The sequence below is a fragment of the Dama dama genome, chromosome 29 (assembly GCF_033118175.1).
Source record: "Dama dama isolate Ldn47 chromosome 29, ASM3311817v1, whole genome shotgun sequence".
In the NCBI taxonomy this organism is placed as follows: Eukaryota; Metazoa; Chordata; class Mammalia; order Artiodactyla; family Cervidae; genus Dama; species Dama dama.
The window spans coordinates 46965502-46988864 of NC_083709.1; the positions used below are offsets into that span (position 1 = coordinate 46965502).

The 23363-nt window shown below is 39.9% G+C and overlaps 2 protein-coding genes across 3 annotated transcripts in view; both read right to left on the reverse strand.

Moving 5' to 3' along the window:
• The window catches only part of RIC1 (RIC1 homolog, RAB6A GEF complex partner 1), a 144260-nt gene extending 137953 nt beyond the window's left edge, over positions 1 to 6307 (reverse strand). For both annotated transcript variants that reach the window (XM_061132712.1, XM_061132711.1), the window contains exon 1: positions 6032 to 6307. In XM_061132712.1, coding sequence (XP_060988695.1) covers positions 6032 to 6175 — 144 coding nt within the window. In that variant the 5' untranslated portion in view covers positions 6176 to 6307. The remainder of the gene's footprint in view (positions 1 to 6031) is intronic.
• A 565-nt stretch (positions 6308 to 6872) lies between these two features.
• The window catches only part of PDCD1LG2 (programmed cell death 1 ligand 2), a 108449-nt gene continuing 91958 nt past the window's right edge, over positions 6873 to 23363 (reverse strand). The window contains exons 7-8 of the mRNA XM_061132717.1: positions 7712 to 7783; positions 6873 to 6985 (exon numbers count right to left, since the gene is read on the reverse strand). Coding sequence (XP_060988700.1) covers positions 7715 to 7783 — 69 coding nt within the window. The 3' untranslated portion in view covers positions 6873 to 6985; positions 7712 to 7714. The remainder of the gene's footprint in view (positions 6986 to 7711; positions 7784 to 23363) is intronic.

Sequence of the window (23363 nt, forward strand, 5' to 3'; positions counted from 1 at the left end):
ATGAATAGTCCATACATTTTTTCCAGCACTGATAGTCAAACACTAGATAAGGAGGACTATAGTGAAGAACCAAATTACTCTTCCCCCACTGCTGCCCTTTCTGAGACACACATAGATGTATATTGATCTCAGAAATCTGAAATGAATCCACACAAATAACAGATTACCTATCCCCGGTGGCTCAGTCGGTAAAGAATCGCCTGGAATGTGGAAGACCTGGGTTCGATCCCTGGGAGAAGCCAATGGCAGCCCACTCCAGTATTCTTGCCTGGAGAATCCCCATGGATACAGAAGCCCGGCGGGCTGCAGTCCATGGGGTTGCAAAGAGTCAGACACGACTGAAAAACTTGAAGCACACACATGTGGTCCCACTAACAAATTATAGATCACATCAATATTAAATATACATTGGGAATAAGGAGTTAAACTGGCTATATATAATACTGCACAGTAATTTAAGTTCTGGCAAACTGCAGATTACCTAATAACTAAAGAAAGACCCTTTATAAGGTACCACTTCCACCACCACCCCTGCCCAGCTTTAATGAGATACAATTCACATAAAACACTGTTTAAGATGTACAACATGTTGATTTGATGCCCTATACACTTGCAAAAAGATTACCACCAGTCTTAGCTAACACATGCATCATGTTACATAATTACCATTTTTTTTTTGTAGAGAAAACACTGAAAATCTACTCTCATCTAAGCAATTTTCAAGCATATAATACAGTATTATCAACTATAATCACCATGCTGTACATGAACTTATTCAGTTTACAGCTTGAAGTTTATGCTCTCATATCAAAATCTCCCCTTTTCCACCACTCCCCAGACCCTCATATCCACCATTCTAGTACGTTTCTATCCATTTCACTTTTTTAGATGGCATATATGTAAGTGATATATACATAATTTGTCTTTGACTTATTTCACTTAGCATAATGCCCTCTAGGTCCTTCCATATATGCTGCAAGTAGTTTAAGATGTCCTTTCTCATGGCTAAACAATATTCCATTATGCATATATACTACATCTTCTTTATCCATTCATCCATTGACAGATACTTAGGTTATTTCCACATCTTGGCTATTATGAGTAACATACTACTTTTCTAATATAATTTGGGCTGGGTTTAATAAAAAAGCACTTAATTCACCTTAACTTTTATAACCCTAATACAATATTTTCTGATTTTAAGTTGTAATTTAATATCATCACATTTTTAAAGTTACATGTCAACATTTAAAAATCTTCAAATCATTAAAACTTGAAAAAAGTATGTGTTATGCATAGGACAGTTATCTTAAATTCATTATTTTTAAAATGCTTATTAAACATCTTTATGCAAAACAATACAAAATAAGATTACTTGTAAATTAACGTAATATTGTAAATCAATTATACTTCAATTAAAAATAAATAAGATCACTTCTGCCCTCCAGAAACTTATAAACCAGTTGGAGAAATAAACCAAGTGTGAAAAACTACACTACAAACAGTACTGTTCATCAAAAACAATGGTCTCAATGAAAAACAGTGTTCGTCAAAAACAATTACAGTAAATAAAGAATGACTTGAAACAGGATTTCAATAGAAGCTAAGGTTTGGTTAATATTCTGATAGGCAGAGACAGGGCAAGAGAGCATTTCAAGAGAGGCAAGTCTCTGATATTAAACTAAGGAGTTTGAACCTTATCCTTTAACCAACAGTGAACCCTAAATGACTTCCAAGCAGTGGGTTTATAAGGAAGGCTCTTTGGAGGCATTAACAGAATAGGGTTGAAAGCGAGAGAAATGAGAGAGCTGGAAAAAATACAGGTACAAATTGCTGGGTTAACCAAGAAGTTTGTTTGAGTTTTTCCATGACATCTTAACCATACACCTGATTGAATATCTGTCTCATTGTTTTCCATTATTAGTACACAGCAAAAAGAGGATAAGTTTTCACTCAGGGTTGCTCAAAGACAATTTATTATATTTCATAAGTCCAGTAATTCTAACTATTTCAGCTTTTTATTAGCAGTGATAACTCACAAAATTTTCATTAACAGACTAGCATTTTTGAACAGAATGGTTTTCTCTCACATACAATATGTCCCCTTAATCCTTTTCATACACTGCCTATTAATACTATCTTTTTCACAGAAAGTGTTCATATATTTAAAATAATCAATGACCTGAAAATTAAGATAAGATTAATTTAGAATTACAGCATTCTAAAGTATCATTTTGTGGTTCACAGAGACTTTTATATTCACAGTTAAGTAGTATATTAAAAGAATAATTCTAGGCTCTCTGATACAGTACAAAACACAATTTATCTCATACAACCCCCACGTCAATCATAAATCATAATGTGCTTTAAATAGCAGCTTCATCTTCAAAGCTGAAATCAGTCCTTTTACAATACCCTTGGCAGAAATACATCATCAACTGCTCCATCAAGTAACTCGCACCTCTAGCGCCCCAATCTAACAGACATACCAAACCTTTTTGGAGTCCCCTTTTTTGGTTCCAAAATATATGAAAATGATCTCTGTTGTAAATTCAAGTAGTTTAAAACTCCTAAGTATAATCACTAAGTAGAGAAAGCAAATTTACACCAACACGTTACAATGAAAATGAGTCACACCCTCAGACTAAAAATGAAATCAAAAGCAAAATGACTATCAACAGAAACTCTTAGTTATCGACACATCTAAAAAGCACTCTATTACACTTCTCAAATTTGAAGTCAGGAAAGAATTTTGAAAAGATATGACGATAACACTTGGATCCCAAACATCTACGTAGGGTATACAACAGTCACTATAAGAGGTACATAAAAGCTCACTAGAAGACCCACAAAATGCACACATTATTCTTAGAGATTTTATTTTACTGTTTTCATAGCCTCATCTCTAATCAACATTTTCCAGGCAGCTATTCTTTTAGACATTAAAAAAAATAAAGAAATAAACAGCTAGAGTATTAAATGCATGTTCCTCCCACAAGGCTAGTTTTCTCTTTTTAAAAATGCATTCCTCCTAAGTGAATTTAACTTACTAAAAGAGCCCTAACAAAATTTTAAGAAAGCAAACTGTGTTACATCCTCACATCTTTTTGATCATGTTTCTCCATGTCTCTAAATGCCCTCAAGCTGCTTTTAAGACCTCAAATTCCATAAAACCCTTCTTCAGATCTTCAAAATTCGCTTTATTCTGTAAAATTACTTGCATATACAATGTCTCCAAAATCAAAGCTTTCATGTTCTCATGCAAACATTTTAAACCCATTCACTCTAAATTACACAGGAATGACTGATAGCTACTCAATTTAGCTAGAGGTCTTTTCACTTTTAAAAGAAGTTTGTTAACGTAACTTACATAGGTTTAACTTACATAGTTTAAGTTTAGAAATTTAAAAAATCAAAATAAACACTGGAGTCTCACACCTGTTTCCCCATTCACCCAGTTACAGACTTTAAAATCATCTCGTCCAATACTTGATTTCTAAAGTGACGGTGATGTCAGAGTTCAAAGTTAACCATAAGTGAACTTACAGTACCATGGAGCCTCCTCTAAGGTATTCCTGAATTTCCTTTCACATACTTCTGAACCCATACACTCTGTACAACCTAAATTTTTGCACAATCTTAATGATAGTGACCCCAGCATTTCTATAGAAGGTAGTTATCTGTGTGCATCATCAGAATTTGAAGGAAAGGGGTATGACAAGTTTTATGTTCCAGGATTGCCGTAGATTTGTTTAGTATCTCAGTCCAAAAGAAAAACAAAACACAAAAAAACCCCTGATATTTTCAATATCCACAACATCCCTAATAAAGTCAAGGAACATTTTTGTTTCTTTTACAGATAAATAAAGTAGCCTACAGGCTTCTGGTCTATTCTTCCTTCATATTAAATTTATGCTGTGTACTGCACTTAGTCGCTGTTGTGTCTGACTGTAACCCCATGGACTGCAGCCTGCCAGGCTTTTCTGTCCATGGGGATTCTCCAGGCAAGAATATTAAGAGTGGGTTGCCATGCCCTCCTCCAGGGGATCTTCCCAACCCAGGGATCACACCCACATCTCCTGCATTGCAGGTGGATTCTTTACCGACTGAGCCACCAGGGAAGCCCAAGAATACAAATGTGAGTAGCCGATCTCTTCTCCAGGGGATCTTCCCAACCCAGGAATCAAACCCGGGCCTCCAGCACTGCCAGACAATTCTTTACCAACTGAGCTATGAGGGAAGCCCATATTAAGTTTAGTTATGCCTAAAATTAAGTTGTGTTAGTCACTCAGTCCTGACTCTCTGTGACTCAATGGACTATAGTCTGCCAGGTTCTGCTGTCCATGGAATCCTCCAGGCAAGAATACTGGAGTGGGTACTGGAGATTCCCTCCTCCAGGGGATCTTCCTGACCCAGGGATCGAATCTGAGTCTCCCGCACTGCTAGCAGATTCTTCATCATCTGAGCCACCAGGTGTTGGGTGATAAAATTAAGTTAGGCCTTTTTTTGGAGTTAAGGAAAGTTATATTTCAGGCTTTACAGTTTGTTACATTAGAGTGAAATTATGAACTAAATTCAGAAGGCAATTTAAAATTCACCTTCTAATTATTTTTTCTCTATATGCCTTAAAAATAATATATACAAACAAAAAAAGAAATTACTCAAGTGGCATACATGATGTAAATGAATCAGTATCTCATTTAAGAACCAGATGATATGCAATACATAAAAACATGCAATCAAGCACCAGACAGAAGTGTCACATTGTTGTTTTGTGACAACAAAACAACACAAAGCCCTGTTTTGTTGAGATGTATTTAAAAATTAAATCAGCCGAAACTTAATGGCAAACACTATAATTTAAAACCTAACTATTACAGTCATATAAAAGATACCAGAAATACCTAAACCTCATCATTACTTTTACCAGGGCTGATGTGCGAGGATAGTCAAGGGCCTTACAGGCATTCAAATAGTCACACAGATGTGACAGTTTTAACTAACTTGATTAAACCCAGTATTTCACATGTATCTAACAAAGCTAAGGTCGAAACCTATTTCCACCTGGTAAAAATCAGCTTTCAACGGATAACAACTTCACTCTGACATAGATTAGCACCGCCTTCTCTTGGGAGGGTGGGGGGAAATTTTTATCCTCTATTCTGTTGCTTATAAACAGACCTGTAGCAGCGTTCAAGGAAAATAAGGAAATCCAACACTTATTTTTTAAGTTATTGTTTCAACCACTCACTAATTAGATACAAGAAATAAAAAAGCACGATTCACAGAAAGCAAAAACATAACACCGGTTCAAGCGCTTCCCAAATCTTATTACTTCCAGGTGCGAATACCAGGAGGCGAGCGGACAGATTTGAGTCCCACTTCCGCTCCCACTAACCCCCCCTATAATTCTCTACAGAAGATTCCAAGAGCTGCAGAGAAAATAACTGACCTAAAAGTGGAGAGAAGTTGGGGTAAGGCGAGGAATTGGGTTACCAGACCTTCACTAAAAAAAAAAAAAAAAAACAAAAACAAAAAACAAACTCTGGCTGTAGTTGCTAGAAATGTTATCACCGCATGTCAAGTCTGGCACTGACTGGGTAAAGCCCAACAGGCTTCCCCCAACTTCAAAACAATGGCCTTTAAAGCAAGGTAAGACTAGGAACACAACCGCGGCCAGATTCCTAGTTGTGGAAAGTTTAAACAAATTTGTTCCTCGGCGAATGGGGGAAGAGAGAGGAAGGAAAGTCTGGACTCGGCCGAAGGAGCGCGTGGGGTCCGCACTGTGCGCGGCCGCCGGCCCAACGCAGGGAGGTGCAAGGATTTGGGGCAGCAGCGAAGGCATCCACTCCGGAGCCCTGGCCAGAGGACGTGTCCAGATCCGGGGGTTCGCGCAGCCAAGGAGGTGGAACAAGGACGGCGAAGACGAGTGGGTCTGGTGCGAAGGGGCAGGGGTCCCAGACTCTGGGTGGAAGTTGGGGGCGGGATTGTGCCGGGAAGCCGGGAGGAAGCGGCGAGAGGCTCTACTTACCCGACTGTACCAGATGCTGAGGCGAGCTGGGGCCAGTACGGCGAAGAAAGTCCTCTGGGGGTCGGATTGAACGTGGAAAGGCGCCTCGGCCGGGCTCCCCAAAGGGCAGAGCAGCCTCTTGGGCCAGCCGCTCAGGAAATACATGGTCCGCGAGGAGCCTCAGACGCCGCGGCGCCAGGCGGCCCCCGGCCCCGTCCGTCACACTCAGCGGCCCAGGGTCGGACGCCCGTCTCCCACACCGCCACCGGCCGAGTCGGCGGCGGCGCCGGTGGCAGCTCCGGGCATCTGCCCTCTGGCCGGGCCGGGCCAGGCCGACACTACGCTAAGCGACGAAAGCAACCCAGCGCAGACGGGGCCCAGTGTCGGGGTAGGAGGGGGAGGGAGAGTCTTGATGGAGAGGGGGCGGGAGGAGCTGGAAGTCCCGCCCCGGCCCTGGCCCCGCCCCTTCCTCGGGCCGCACTGGCGTCACCACGCCGCGCCGCGTGTGTCTTGCCTGTGAGAGCTGCTGCGCGCGTGCGTACCGGAGATATCTTCGCTCCCCTCTGCTGTCTGAAACTCCGCCTTGGGCTTCAGCTCAACACGCATGCGCTTTCCCCTGCTCTGGCTGCTCTGCGCCTCCCAGTTGCTATGTAGGGTATATAGTCCGGGCTGGCAGGCAGGACAAGTGCCTGAGACTCGGCGACAAGTGGGCCGAGCTGGCAAGACGCAGCTACTCGGCGACTACGATCTGGGACCGCCCCTTGCCTGGCCAAATTTAACTTTCCTTCCCTGATTGGTGAAGTCTCTGGTGGGAGTGGGTCCGGAGCTGCATCGCCTGGGTCGCGGGGCACGTGCAGGGGAGGGCGACTCACGTGACGTTTGCTGCTCCAGTTCCTGTCCTGGCTTGTGGGCCGCGATCCTCTGTGCAGGGTTGTGGGGTCCTTCGTCCAGTGAACCCTTGTTGTATGCCAAGGTCTGCAGTGAAAGCTGGTGGTGAAGTTCCTGCCCTCATGGAGTGTACACCCTAGAGGGGGCCTTTATTTCAAATCATAAATAAACCACTTGCCGTGAAAGTGCCTGAATCCTGTTCTCTGTCCTTCAGGAATTCTAAATGTAGTGTATATTTTAAAATTCGGTTTGCAATCTTGTGTCCATTTACCAGCCATAATGTTAGACAAGGCAAGGCTTTCTCTTTTGCACTCTCAGTAGAGTATGTGATTTAATATTGGAACTGGAACCGTCTTTAGCGATTCTGTAGTTCGATGTTTAATTTTTTGGACCCCAGGGATCACCTTAACAGTAAGAGTTCCTTTAAGCGTTGACCCTGGGATTACCTCTGAAAAGGAGGATGCAGGAGTGGTGAGGGAATGTGGAGTAGGGGAATGGGGTTCTGGATTAAAAGACTTTTTTATCATCTGCGTCTTTGTACAGTCTGAATTTTTCCCTGTGTTTCAATTAAAAGTTTGGTTTTTTTAAGAGTTAGCCCAAGTGTTGTTTTTTTTTTTTTTTAAGTTAACTCACATGAATAAATAAACAGCAAGAAAGGAAAAAAGTAACTTAATCCATATCAGATGTAGTATTTTAGCTGGTACTCATAGCAAAATATGTAACTTTCCATAATTTTCCTAAACATTCACTGCATTCCCCAGAAGGTGATTAAAGAATCCAGGATTCCTCAAAGCAAAGTTTAAACTGCCTCACCATTCACCAGCCTCTTGTGGCCAGACTGTGTCTCCTTCCTGGTGTTTTTTTCCCGACAAACAGCATAGCAGCCTGGAACATATTAAATAGTAAGGCTAGTAAACTGAAAATATTTGTCAAAGGAAGCTTTGGATGAAACCCTGATAAAACTAAACTGCACCATTAGACAAATAAAGAGGCCCAGAGCAGTTTCTTGACTTGCTAATATAAAATTGTAGAAAAATAACACAGTTGCATCATACAGTCATCTAACATTCTCAGATTCAGTTATGCATTTGGCAGAAAGAGAGAGGAAATTAAAGTTAAGTTAGAGGGCACGAATTCCACTTGAAAATTTCCTGAGGGTGTATTTCTCCCAGCTCTCCTTCAGAGGATCTTTGTTCTCACGTGCCTCCTAAATGTTAGCATTTAACTGCACTCACACACAGTTTAAGGAACTTGTAAGTACTTTTCATTGCACTCAGTTTTAACTTTACTTGCTGATTTATAATATAATTTCCCTAACACATTCCTTTGTAGCATTTAAGGATTGCAAAATATTTTCAAATGCATGACTTGATTTTGTTCCACAGCTAATCTTCAAGGTAGGTAATATTGGTGTGATGTTAACAGGACCAGAGTGGTGGACATGTCTAAAGTCACCAGTTCTGAAAAGAACTGGTCTTCCTTCTACAGATCTAGTGATCTCTAGATTGAACTGACCTGTGGTAGTTGCTCCAGGCAGTGAGATCCTATAGCCCTTTCTCCCTGTCGGGGGAGAAGTGAAATATCTGACTCTCTCTACAACTCCCTTACTTAACAGTCCCCCCTCCATTGTGATAGAAACCCTATGAATGGGATTTTCCAACTTTCAGATATCACAGTCTAGTATTAATCTGTAAAACACACTAGCAATTCCTATGCTCTGAATGTACCTTCTCTTTCTGCACACCACTGTCACTTTCAAGTCAAACTTATTGAACTCTATTCTGAGCTAAGACTAAAGTGTTGAGTTGAGTTCAGTTCAGTTCAGTCGCTCAGTCGTGTCCGACTCTTTGCAACCCCATGAATCGCAGCATGCCAGGCCTCCCTGTCCGTCACAAACTCCCGGAGTTTACTCAAACTCATGCCCATCGAGTCGGTGATGCCATCCAGCCATCTCATCCTCGGTCGACCCCTTCTCCTCCTGCCCCCAATCCCTCCCAGCATCAGGGTCTTTTCCAATGAGTCAACTCTTCCCATGAGGTGGCCAAAGTACTGGAGTTTCAGCTTCAGCATCAGTCCTTCCAGTGAACACCCAGGACTGATCTCCTTTAGGATGGACTGGTTGGATCTCCTTGTAGTCCAAGGGACTCTCAAGAGTCTTCTCCAACACCACAGTTCAAAAGCATCAATTCTTCGGTGCTCAGCTTTATTTACAGTCCAACTCTCACATCCAAACATGACTACTGGAAAAACCATAGCCTTGACTAGACGGACCTTTGTAGGCAAAGTAATGTCTATACTTTTTAACATGCTCTCTAGTTTGGTCATAACTTTCCTTCCAAGGAGTAAGTGTCTTTTAATTTCATGGCTGCAGTCACCATCTGCAGTGATTTTGGAGCCCAGAAAAATAAAGTCAGCCACTGTTTCCACTGTTTCCCCATCTATTTTCCATGAAGTGATGGGACAGGATACCATGATCTTAGTTTTCTGAATGTTGAGTTTTAAGCCAACTTTTTCACTCTCCTCTTTCACTTTCATCAAGAGGCTCTTTAGATCTTCTTTACTTTCTGCCACAAGGGTGGTGTCATCTGCATATCTGAGGTTATTGATATTTCTCTTGGCAATCTTGATTCCAGCTTGTGGTTCCTCCAGCCCAGCGTTTCTCATGATGTACTCTGCATATAAGTTAAATAAGCAGGGTGACAATATACAGCCTTGACGTACTCCTTTTCCTATTTGGAACCAGTCTGTTGTTCCATGTCTAGTTCTAACTGCTGCTTCCTGACCTGCATACAGATCTCTTAAGAGGTAGTTCAGGTGGTGTGGTATGCCCATCTCTTTCAGAATTTTCCACAGTTTATTATGCTCCACACAGTCGAAGGCTTTGGCGTAGTCAATAAAGCAGAAATAGATGTTTTTCTGGAACTCTCTAGCTTTTTCGATGATCCGGTGGATGTTGGCAATTTGATCTCTGGTTCCTCTGCCTTTTCTAAAACCAGCTTGAACATCTGGAAATTCTCGGTTCACGTATTGCTGAAGCCTGGCTTGGAGAATTTTGAGCATTACTTTACTAGCATGTGAGATGAGTGCAATTGTGTGGTAGTTTGAGCATTCTTTGGGATTGCCTTTCTTAGGGATTGGGATGAAAACTGACCTTTTCCAGTCCTGTGGCCACTGCTGAGTTTTCCAAATTTGCTGGCATATTGAGTGCAGCACTTTCACAGCATCATCTTTCAGGATTTGAAATAGCTCAACTGGAATTCCATCACCTCCACTAGCTTTGTTCATAGTGATGCTTTCTAAGGCCCACTTGACTTCACATTCCAGGATGTCTGGCTCTACAACTGAAGTGTAAGGGAAATCTAATAGGTACAAGGTTTCATGTATCAAACTAATGGACTCTTTTTAATTACAAGCAATAGTGTTGGGACACAGGAACAGAGGTACATTTATACACTGTTGCTGGAAGAATAGTTGGTGCAATTTTTCTAAAGAGTAGCTGGTGTGCTGTGTGCTTAGTCGCTCAGCTGTGTCCGACTCTCTGCGACCCCATGAACTGTAGCCTGCCAGGCTCCTCTGTCCATTAAGATTCTCCAGGCAAGAACACTGGAGTGGGTTGTCATGCCTTTCTCCAGAGGATCTTCCCAAACCAGGGATAGAGCCCAGGCCTCCCACACTGTAGGCAGATTCTTTACTGTCTAAGCCACCAGGGAAGCTCAAAAAATAGTTGGTATTACATTTTTAAAAAGAGAGAGAGAGAGAGCTTAGAGATATGCTACCTTTGGAACCAACAATTTCTTTTCCTTTGGTGATTTTCTAAGAAATAAACACCAGTATGTACAGAGTTTAGCTTTAAGAATGTACCCCACAAAGGTGTAGCTAAGAGGAAATAATCTAAATGTCCTTCAAAAGACATTAGTTATAGTCCTTCCTTACAATGAAATGTTTTGCAAAAATAAAAAGTTATGATGGGGAAGAAAATTTAACCACATAGAAGTATATTCAGTATATATTATGAACTAATGAAAGCAGAAAAAAAAGGCAGTATATAAAATATCCCATGTTCATGAAAAAAATGTTTAAAAATGCCTAGGAGATAATGGAAGAAAATCACTAAAATATTGGTGTTGACGCCTGATTATGGGAGCTTTTTTATGTTTTGGGGGAGGCTTTTTTGTGTTTTCCAAATTGTCTATAAAGAATACATGTTACTTTTGTAACGAGAAAAAATTCCATAAGACAAAGTTAAGTTGCTAATGATTGATAATGCCCCACTTTTCCGCTTTAAGTGAGGCCTACAGTGCAGGCAAATCAAAGAGAGCAATGTAGTAATGTGGAGCTTCAGGCACTGTCGCAAGACTGGTGAGAGAAGGATTAGGAGGAAAAGCACTCTGAGTCATCAAGCTAAAAGTAGGCTCTCTGCTCTTCACACATTCACAGACTTCTTATGACGGTACGTTAACGGACTGGATTCTGATTCTGCGCACACCACTCCCAACTTGGTGGGACCTCTATAAGAGCCTATCACAATATTCATTGAATATGATACTGCTTTAGTTTTGGATTGTTTAATATGCTTTAAACATTCAACTTTATGACATTTTTGTATATGCGTTTTTGTATTTTTTTGGTATGATATTTTTGGTGCTCGCCTCAGCAGCACATATACTAAAATTGTATGATATTTTTGGATTTATATTTGCTAATGTATTTGCTTCTGGGATGGATTCTTGATTAGCATTTATGCCCTCTTGAAGATTGATAATATCTCAGCTGAAATAATACGATGCCTGGGTTGTGCTTCAAGAAAATCTGAGGGTGAGTGGAGAAGGTGGAAGTATGTATGAGACAAATTTGGCCATGACTTGATTATATTTGAAGCTAAATGATGACTACTAGGGAACTCAACATGTTATTCACTCTACTTTTCCATATGGTTGAAATTTTGATTTAAAAAGTACAAACATTTAAAGTTTTTAAAATTTCAGTAAATGAAAATGTGATTAACCAGTCTACCTTGTCCAAAGTCCTCCTCACAGTAAACAGTGTTAAATTTTGCTAAGAATCATTTAATTAACCATAAAGCCAGAATGGCTTATTATTAATAAGCCTTAATGGATGCAATCACTGCAGATGGTGAATGCAGCCATGAAATTAAAAGACACTAACTCCTTGGAAGGAAAGTTATGACCAACCTAGACAGCATATTAAAAAGCAGAGACATTATTTTGCCAACAAAGGTCTGGCTAGTCAAGGTTATGGTTTTTCCAGTGGTCATGCATGGATGTGAGAGTTGGACTATAAGGAAAGCTGAGCCCCCAAGAATTGATGCTTTTGAACTGTGGTGTTGGAGAAGACTCTTGAGAGTCCCTTGGACTACAAGGAGATCCAACCAGTCCATCCTACAGGAGATCAGTCCTGCATGTTGATTGGAAGGACTGACGTTGAAGCTGAAACTCCAATACTTTGGCCACCTGATGCAGAGAGCTGACTCATTTGAAAAGACCTTAATGCTGGGAAAGATTGAGGGCAGGAGAAGAAGGGGACGATAGAGGATGAGATGGTTGGATGACATCACTGACTCGATGGACATGGGTTTGGGTGGACTCCGGGAGTTGGTGATGGACAGGGAGGCCTGGCGTGCTGCAATTCATGGGGTCGCAAAGAGTCGGATGCAACTGAGCGACTGAACTGACTGAACTCAATAGATGCAAATGAGACTCTCTAAGCTAGGCTTCAGCAGTGCATGAACCGAGAATTTCCAGATGTTCAAGCTGGATTTGGAAATTGCAGAGGAACCAGAGATCAAATTACCAAGATCTGTTGGATCATAGAAAAAGCAAGAGATTCCAGAAGAACATCTACTTCTGCATCATTGATAGTGTAGATCACAACAAACTGGAAAATTCTTAAAAAGATGGAAATACCAGACCACCTTACCTGCCTCCTGAGAAACCTGTATGCAGGTCAAGAAGCAACAGTTAGAGCCAGATATGGAACAACAGAACAGTTCCAAATTGGGAAAGGAGTACATCAAGGCTGTATATTGTCACCTTGCTTACTTAACTTATGTGCAGAGTACATCATGCAAAATGCCGGGCTGGATGAATCACAGGGTGGAATCAAGATTTCAGGGAGAAATATCAATAACTTCAGATATGCAGATGACACCACTCTTATGGCAAAAAGTGAAGAGGAACTAAAGAGCCTCTTGATGAAGGTGAAAGAGGAGAGTGAAAAAGCTGGCTTAAAACTCAACATTCAAAAAAACTAAGATCATGGCATCCAGACCCATCACTTCATAGCAAATAGATTCGGAAACAATGGGAACAGTGACAGACTTAATTTTCTTGGGCTCCAAAATCACTGCAGATGGTGACTGCAGCCATGAAATTAAAAGATGCTTGCTCCTTGGAAGAAATGCTATGACAAATCTAGACAGCATATTAGAAAGCAAAAACATTACTTTGACAACAAAGATCTGTCTACTCAAAGTTATGGTTTTTCCAGTAGTCATGTATGGGTGTAAGTTGGACCAGAAAGAAGGCTGAGTGCCAAAGAACTGATGTTTTTGAACTGTGGTGTTGGAAAAGACTCTTGAGAGTCCCTTGGACTGCAAGGAGATCCAACCAGTCCATCCTAAAGGAGATCAGTCCTGAATATTCATTTGAAGGACTGATGCTGAAGCTGAAACTCCAATACTTTGGTCACCTGATGTGAAGAACTGACTCATTGGGAAAGACCCTAATGCTGGGAAAGATCGAAGGCAGGAGGAGAAGGGGACGAAAGACGATGAGATGGTTGGATGGCATCACCAACTCGATGGACATGAGTTTGAATAAGCTCCGGGAGTTCTAAGCTCCGGGAATTCGTGATGGACAGGGAAGCCTGGAGTGCTGCAGTCCATGAGGTCACAAAGAGTCAGACATGACTGAGCAACTGAACTGAACTATTTTTAGTATATTCATCCTGTCTGAAACAGATCACCAGAACTTTTCCATTTTGCAAAACTGAAACTATATATCTTGTCAACAATAGCTTCTCTTTCCTCCTGCCTCCCAGCCCCTAATAACCACCATTCTAATTTCTGTTTCTGTGAGTTTGACTAGTTTAGTTTCCACCTCATATAAATGGAATTATACAATAATTGTCTTTTTTGCAACTGGCTTGTTTCACTTAGTATAATGTCCTTAAGATTCATTCATGTTGTATGTAGCATGAAATAGTATGTCATTCTTTTTTAAGGCAAATAGCCTATTGTATAAATATATTACACATTCTGTTTATCCATTCATCCATATGTGGATGCTTGGGTTGTTTCTACACTTTGGCTACTGTGAATAAAGCTGCTGGGAACTTTGGTGCACAAACATCTGTTCAAGTTCCTGCTTTCAATTCCTTTAGATATATACCCAGAAACTGGATGACTGGATCATATGGTAGTGCCATTTGTAATTTTTTGAGGAACTTCCAATACTTTTTTTCATAGAGGTTGTACCATTTTTCAATCCAGACAACAGTCCACAGGGTTTTAATTTCTCCACATCCTCACCAACACTTGTTATTTTCTGCTTCTTTAATAGTAGCTATCTTCATGGATGTGAGATAGTATCCATTTTGGGTTTTGATTTTAATTTCTCTGATGATTAGTGATATTGAACAGCTTTTTACATAGTTGTTGGCATGTGTATATCATCTTTGAACAAACATTATTATTACCTTTGATACAATGTCACATCAGCAGATCTGTAGAGAAAGACAAAGCCCAAGAGCAAATCTTTGAGCTTACATTTTGGAGAATGTAATTTTAGATTCTGTATCAAGTTTGAACGGGGTTAGTTCTTACACTCAAAGAATTACATGAATCTCACACATATGAGATCAGAATGGGCCTGAAATATTATCTAGTCCGATCTCCAGCCTCGACAAGAATATAAGTAGATTTCATAGAGTAAGTTTACATATATTTAAAACACAAAATTAATTTATAAAACCACTAAAGACTTAATATAAAAGGAACATATCTATGAAACCACATTTAATACACTTGATTATAAGTACTATAGGATATGAAAAAGTGGCTACACATTAAAAAATAAAACTAAAGAGAAAGCCACCAAAATATTTGCAGTACTCATCTCTAGAAAATATAATTATGCATAGATTTCTTTTCTTTTTCATTCTTGGCATTTTCTGGTTTTTTTTTCTTTTATAAGCAGAAAAATAGTAATATTTTTTCTTTTTTAATCAGAAAAAATAGCTATTTTGTATGTTAATTTGTTATTGAGGAGATCAGTATTCCCAAATTGTGGTCCACTTATTACCTTCATCAGAACTGTCTGGAGATACACTTAAAATGCAGATATCTATAAACTATTGTATATAAAATAAGCTACAAGGATATATTGTACAGCACAAGGAATATAGCCAGTAGCTTATGATAACCATAAATGGAGTATAACCTTTAAAATAGTGAATCACTATATTATACACCTGTAACATGTAATATTGTATATAACTATCCTTCAATTAAAAAAAGAAAAGAGAATCTGCCACACACAAAACAATATAAAATAAAATGCAGATTCCATGACCAAATCCCAGGCTTCCTGAGTCAGAATCCCTTCACGGTGTGGCCCAAGAATTAACATTTTAAATAAATACCCACAGGATTCTCATGCATATTAATAAGAGTTAATAAAGGGTTGATTAGGAGTTAAAAGCTAAAGCGCCTTCTGTCAGTACTCTGTATGTAGGCTAGAATCTCTATACAGTTCTGCTATCAACATACAAACAAGTCAAAATCCTGGTGCACTGGATTCTCAGGAAGGGTGGGCATGAACCCTCTTCCAGCAAATCTGAATTTTCTTGATTTCCTGGTGAAAGAGCTATCCAACGGGTGTAACAACTCCACTGTAGAGGCCAGAGGATACCAAGAGGTTGAAGTAACCTTAGGTCATTCAATAGTGGTCCTCATGAGTGAGTGGAGCCCATGTTTATGTACTACTTGGCCCTGTTCATCACCTTTGTGTTGCCTTGCTAGCCCTCTAAACTACGTTTAACTGTTCCTCGTCTGTGGGGTGGAGATGCTAATATCTATCTTATCAGATTCTTTTTTTTAATGATGCTGGAGACTGAAAGCTCAGAGTAATCTATGCCCTTAGAAGCATATTTTGCATTAGACACAAAGAACTTCCTAATGATTAGTGTTATTACACTAATAATAATGATAATTACACTAATAATAATAATAAATGATAATAATAATAACTAGTATTCAGCTCTCATTATGTGCGAGATCCTGCTCTAAGCCTTTATAATACTTAGTGTTTATCATCCTAACAATCATACAAGGTAGCTATTATTATCCTTATTTTACAGGTGAAGAAACTAAGGCTCAGAAAGGCTCAAGGTTCAGAGTAAAGAAGGAAGTGGTGGAGTCAAAACTTGAACCCAGAACATCAACACTTAACAACTTTAGGATGGACTGGTTGGATCTATCCAAAAGGTCATGTGAAAATATTAATAAGCAGTGGATGGAAGAGAGGGAAGAAGGAATTGCATCACTTAGGTAGGATGTTGAATCTATAAAGTGAATCAAGGAATTAGCCTTTTAGCAGTTGGATAGTATTTCAACAACATTAATGCACCACATCATTCAATACATGATTCACCAAAGGAAGACTCTCCCCTACCCGGTGGGCATTTTTAGAAAGTGAGCAAATGCAGGCTGTTTCCTGTGAAAGGCCCTTGGGATTTGATTGTGTGCTGCACTGTCTGTTGCTTCCCATCAGAGAGCAATTTCTGCAGGACCCTGAGGAAGGGAGCATTATAATTTCTCCCCTCAACCTACACTTTCCCAATCCCAAGCAAGCTCACTGTTCTCAGAGGTTGTCCCCTCTGTAATAAAGACAAGAAAACTAACAAAGGTGGCGAGAGCTCCCTCCAGGTTTTTACCTTAACCAGGTAGAAGGAAACACCTTCTATCAGCCAGGTGTATTGGAAGAGGCTGGCCACTGCCTGTATATATTTGTTATTAAGCCCACATCCTTCCATGATCAAGGAAATAAAAAACAGTTTACCTGTTGGGCGTTTGTGCTAAGTCGCTTCAGTTGTGTCCAACTCTTTGTGAACCCATGGACTGTAGCCCCCAGGCTCCTCTGTCCATGGGTTTCTCCAGGCAAGAATACTGGAGTGGGTTGCCATTCCCTTCTCCAGGGGATCCTTCCAACCCAGGGATCACACCCAGGTCTCCTGCACTGCAGGCAGATTCTTTTACCGTCTGAGCCACCAGGGAAGCTTCTCTTACTTCCAACTAAAATGCCAGGCAAATGTAGACTTAAAAGCAGTGGAGCAAAAGAGACCTCTGACAAACGTCCCAGCAACCGAGCCGGAAAAGAACCATCCAGCGTGTCAATATTCAATAATCCTTCGAAACCTTTCTCTCCTGTCTCACAAAGACACTGTCGCCTTCAAGAGCAGGGAACCTATGAGGCTGCTTTCTACAGAAGCAACCCCGTGCTCTTTGCAGAAATGCAGCATCTCCTCCACCTGCCTTCTCCTTCTTCACAGACCCTCTTTTCCTTTACTCCTTGTCTTCGTTTTGGTTCCCCTAGAAGCCAACAAGAATACACATGCCAATAGTTCATTTGGGTGTTGGTATCAGGAAATGCCAGCAGGGAAATAAGCAAGGATGGGAAGACAACCAATGAGGAGAGTGTTTTCAAGCACATGAACACTGTGGGTAATGGGTGCTTAGTCCCTCTGGGGAATTCTGGGAAACAGTGTAGATCCCATACTTCTGAATTACTGCATCTGAGAAGCAAGGGCGCCGGAGATTTATAAACCAGCTCCTACCAATCATTAGTTAAGGGCTGCTCCTGGGAGGCATTAAATCTCCACACACCCAGCCTTCATACTCACAGCTGGACCTCTAATCACTAGAGAAAGTCACTGATGGGTGGTGCAGTTGCTGGTACAGCCTCAAGGAGACATGGGCAGGGCACCAACAGCATCTGCTATACTGGTGCCTGAGATTCCAGTCTAGTACATGGAGACCCATTAATAAATGTCAGGGCTCACAGAATAGGGAAGAAGATCAAGAGCTCTGGAGACAGGCTGATTGGTTTCAAACTCTGGGTTCTTAAACTTCCCTAAGCGTCAAATTCCACAAAGGATTGTTGTGGGGATTAAATAAGGTAATTCACATTTAAAAAAGAAAACAACAAACACCCAGTATTGCGACTGACATATAGTATATATTCCCCAAAATGCTAGTTATTAATATTATTCTTAGCACTGGATCCCCTTAAACCTAGTCAGACCTTAAAATGTTCTGCCTGGCCAGTTTGCCCTGCAGGAACCCAGAAGTTCTAGTCTTGCTACTGGCACAGCGTTTACACTGACGTCAGCAACTAGAACAGTGAGCCAACTAGTCTTGAAGACCGGGCCAGAGGGAGCCCTGAATTCTCATCAGAGGGGGAAAGGGTTATCTGAAGCTGAGTGGGGCTCAGTAGATCCCACAAAATAGATACAGATCTCCCAAGGAAGGCATAGGTTTCAGGACAGGACATGGTCCAAATCATCCCCTCCATATTATTTTTCTGCCCAGCCACTCAGCTTTGATTTTTTTTAGGTTTATGAGAAAAAAGTAGTGGAGGAAAGAACTAGCACTTATCCTTCTCCATAACAAGTTTAAACACAAAAACATAACTGTATTTTCAATAAGCAAGTATTTTTGGAATTCCTGAGTTCAAATAAAATTACATGGTTCACATGCTGAAGGCTTTTTTTTTTCCTTTTCCTCCAAACTGGTTTTCCTCCCCAGTCAGTGAAGACCAGATTTTTGGAAAAACTCAAACTTTCATTAAAGTTCAGCCATGCAGGATATAAAAGCTGGGTGGGTCCTGCTTAGGTTTTTCTTTGTTGCTAAATATCTCTACCTGACAGCAAGAACAGATTTTGGAAAGTGATACACTGGGTATGGAGAGAGCTATGAGGGGCATAAGGCAAAAACAAAAGGAAACTTTGAGAAGAAAATGTATCATATTTTCCAAAGAGTAAAAACCACCAGTTTTTTAATTCTTAAGATAGTGTCTGGAAAACATAGTAAATTTGTTTCAGTAACAATGCTGTGTTTTTCTAAATCACTCGTTAATAATGAAGATTGTGACTGAATTTCAAATTTTTGAAAATGTTTAGCCACTAACATTTATAGGCCTTTGATTTAAAAAACGTTGCCTTCTTTAATTAAAATAAACACATATCCTCCAAAATCAACATTCAAAAGAGAATATCCACATGGAAAGGAACAGGTGGATCTTATATCCCCCTGCGTCTTCAGCCCACGCTCCACAACAAGAGAAGCCACTGCAGTGAAAAGCCCATGTATCGCAATTGGAGAGTAGGCCCCCTCTCAGCAACTAGAGAAAGCCAGCACATAGCAATGAAGACCCAGTGCAGCCAAAAATAAATTAATAAATAAACAAAACAATAATATTGGCCTAGTCCAGAGCAATAGATTGGTTTGATTCCAAAAGCACTTCCTAATAAACTTTCTTACCTTAATCTCTGTCTTGAACCCAGTTCTCATGGCAGGTACCCAGAGCCCAGGTACAAATATCTAGATACCTTAACTCCTCAAGTCTAGACCCAAAGGAGTAAAGAAAGAGAAAGTCAAAGCAGTCGATTATTTCCTGTATGTAGAACTGTCTTATGCTCTGTTGACTGGTGGTTTAGTGATCAATGGCTCCCTTGCAGGAGGAACTTTGTCTATCTCTCTCTTTTGGGGTTTCTGAATAATAACCATATCAGAATATAACTCAGTAAGTACCATATTTATAAAAAATTATCTTACAGTGAAAATAAATTAGCAAAAAAGAATAGAGAAAGAGATTTAGAAATGAAAGAAATGCTAACATATCTCACTTTGTACAAAAAAATACATCTCTGAAAAACTGGACTATGAATCATATTTTGGTGAGTTAAATTATATTTTAAAGTCAGTAGCAGAACTCACCATATGAAGACTTTTATGACAAATAGTTTTACAGAGAAAAGAATTGCACTTAAAATCACTAACTTCCAATTTGTTACTTTACAGAATCAGATTTTCACTCACTGAAATGATTTAAACTAAAGTATTTGTTATTTAAAATCTAAAGCCACACCAAAACATCTAATATAAAATTGCATTCACTTCTGATTAATTACCCTTGGCCCAACGCTTTTAAATACAGAGGGAGAAAAAGGCACTTAAAATTAACATATTGTGATATTGTTCTTAAGAATATTAGCCAAATTCTTTTCTAGAACTGGAACTTTATTGTATTATTATTGCTCAAAATAAATGAATTGGCAAAGACTTAGTCTCTCCCTTAAATAATTTTAATTCTATTGCTATGTTTTGGTAATGGATTTAAACTTCATCTGGATGTCTCTGAGAATAGAGAAATGAAGGCTGGGAACTGACTTCCTCTTCTGCCAAAGAGTGCTTCCCCCACTAGATTAGTAGTTGCAGAGTAACCATGGATAATTTGGTACCAGACTTGGACAGAGGTTTGAGAATTTGTTCTTAGCTCAAAGCCAGCAATTCACATTTAAATAAAATGTACATTTGGATGCACTGTTCAAATTTAGAATAAGATTATGTTATTCGGGAGGAAATCAGTCCTAAGATGACATCTATTTTCAGTGGAATAAGGAACTTCCTTGGAGGCTAATCATATAAGTAGATCTGTTTTTACAAAGCTACCTAAGCCTGCTTATATGGTATTATGAGAGGCAACAGGCACAAGAACCTGTGTCAGGAATGTCCTTTGGAGAGGAGGAATAGCAGGTACTCAGATCCAAAATATTGAAATGAGCTCTCTTGAGAAGAAATGCAGAAAGATGCAGAAAGACATTACTTAAAAGTAGGCTTCTATAGGTTACAGGTCACTTCACTTCTCTGGGCCTCTCAGGGTTATGTGAAAAAACATTTTGTGCTCAGTAAAGAAGGTAGCAGTGAAGGAGTGGCCCTATTTCCTTATATGGAGGAAGTCCTTGCAGGCCCATAGCTCCCCAATTCCTTTCAAATTGTCAGCTTCAGCTTCTCCAACTCCTGGGCCAGGTATGTGTTTAACTCCACAATGAGTGTCACCAGGGGTTTGGGAGGAGGGAAAGACTGGTGTAGATTCCAGTCTACCCTTGTGGGTTCTAGTATGTCCTTGCTCCCCCCACTTCACAACCTGTCTTCCTGTCCTGTGGACTTTAGCTCTAGTATCAGATACAGGAACAACAGCTTCACATAGTGCAGCCAGCTTCTGCAATTGCAGACAGTTAAATCCCCTATAATAAATCCCTTATTGCATTAATTTCTCATAGTGGTTCTGCTTCTTCAAACAAACCCTGACTGTTACATTTGGACTGAATTTTATGTGTTTGTTTTTTACTATTATAGAAATGCCACCATGAACATTCATATTTGTGCTTTCTGGTATATTTGTGCTAAAATCCCTCTAAAATAGATGCCTAAAGAGTACATATTTCTGGATTGTAGGGTATTCAAATATTCAACTTTTAAGATAATAAAATTTTAAAATTCTTGAGTAGTTGTGCCAATTTATACTCACAGAAGCATTGTTTAATAGTTCCTCCTGGACTCACAGACTTAGAGAACGAACCTGTGGTTGCCAGTGGGAGGTATGGGGGAAAGGGATATTTAGGGAGTTTGGGATAGACATGTACACTCTGCTATATTTGAAATGAATAACCAACAAGGACTTACTGTATAGCACATGGAACTTGGCTCATTATTGTGTGGCAGCCTGGATGGGACAAGAGTTTGGGGGAGAATAGATACATGTATATGTATGACTGAGTCCTTTCTCTGTTCACCTGAAACTGTCACAACATAAATCAGCTACACCCCAATACAAAGTACAAAGTTTTAAGAAAAAGAGTTTCTCTCCATCCAAGTCTTTGCAATTTCTTAGTATTAATGTACTTCTTAGTTTTAACCCACCTATAGAGTATATACAGTTTCTTATTGTAATCTTCCAATTATCACATTTGTATGATTATTAATGAAGGTGGAGAATCTTTGTATATTTCTGTTCTCCACATTTTCTCTTCTGTAAAATGACTATTCATGTCTTTTACCCATTTTTCTATGGCATTGCTTGATGTTTAATTATTGATATACAGAAAGAGTTCTTCGTATATTCTGGAAACAAATCCTTTAATGTAATATGCAGTGGTGCACTGGAGCTGGCTTGCCCGGTCTCATAAGAGTAATTTTGTGCATCTCTTCCAAACTGTGTGTAAGACATCGTTTTGGTAGTTTGAAATAGGCTATGGTGGGATTATTTCCTCCATGGTAAACATCAAACCCTAAAAATCATGGCTTTTTCCCCTGGAAATTTAGTTTTAAAACATTTACAAGTACACCACTAGTTATATATTTTGCAAATATCTATTCTTGGTTTGTGGTTTGTCTACAAATTCTTTTGTGGGGTCTTTTGAAGAACAGAAATCTTTTAATTTTAGTAGAGTCAAATTTGTTGATCTTTTCAGTTGTCAGTTTTGGATAAGATTGTGTATGTGTTTTAAGAAATTCTTCTCTACCCCAAACGCATAAAGATACTATTCTTTATTTTCCTTTTAGATGTTTAAAAATCAGCTTTCCCATTCAAGTCTTTAGTACAACTAGAATTCACTTCCTATATGCCCATGGGGTAGGAATCTGCTTTTTCCCCCTGTATTTCCCCAGCACCACTTATTGACTAATTCTTCCTTTTCATAACATGTTCAATACCACTTCTCCTTTTTATTTATTTGTTTTTGGTGGTGCTGGGTCTTCGGCGCTGTGCACAGGCTTTCCCTAGTTGTGGTGTGTGAGCTTCTCATTATGGTAGCTTCTCTTGTTGCAGAGCGCTGGCTCTAGGCATGCAGGCATTAGTAGTCGCAGCACTCAAGCTCAGCAGTTGCGACTTGCAAGCTCCAGAGTGCGGGCTCAGTGGTTGTGGCGTGCGGGCTTAGCTGCTCCACAGCTTGTGGAATCTTCCTGGACCAGAGATTGAACCTGTGTCCCCTGCAGTGGCAGGCTGACTCCTATCCATTGTACCACCAGGGAAGTCCACCACTCCTCTTTTATATTATGTCCATAAATACATAGATCTGCTTCTGGAATCTCTACTATTCCATGAATCCACTTGTCTGCTGCAGCATCAGTACCACACTCTCTTCCTTCTTAAGACTTTATAGTTAAACTCTTGAAATCTGATACAAGTCCTCCTACCTTATTCTCCAAAAGAGTCTTTGTTATATATCAACTTTTGTTTTATCTGTACAAATTTTAGAATCAGCTTATCAGTTTTTAGTCAGGGTTGGGGGATGGGAATCCCATGGGATTTGGAATTAGATTACATTGAATCTATAGGTCAAATTGGGGAGAACTGGCAACCTCACAAAAGAGTCTTCCTATTGA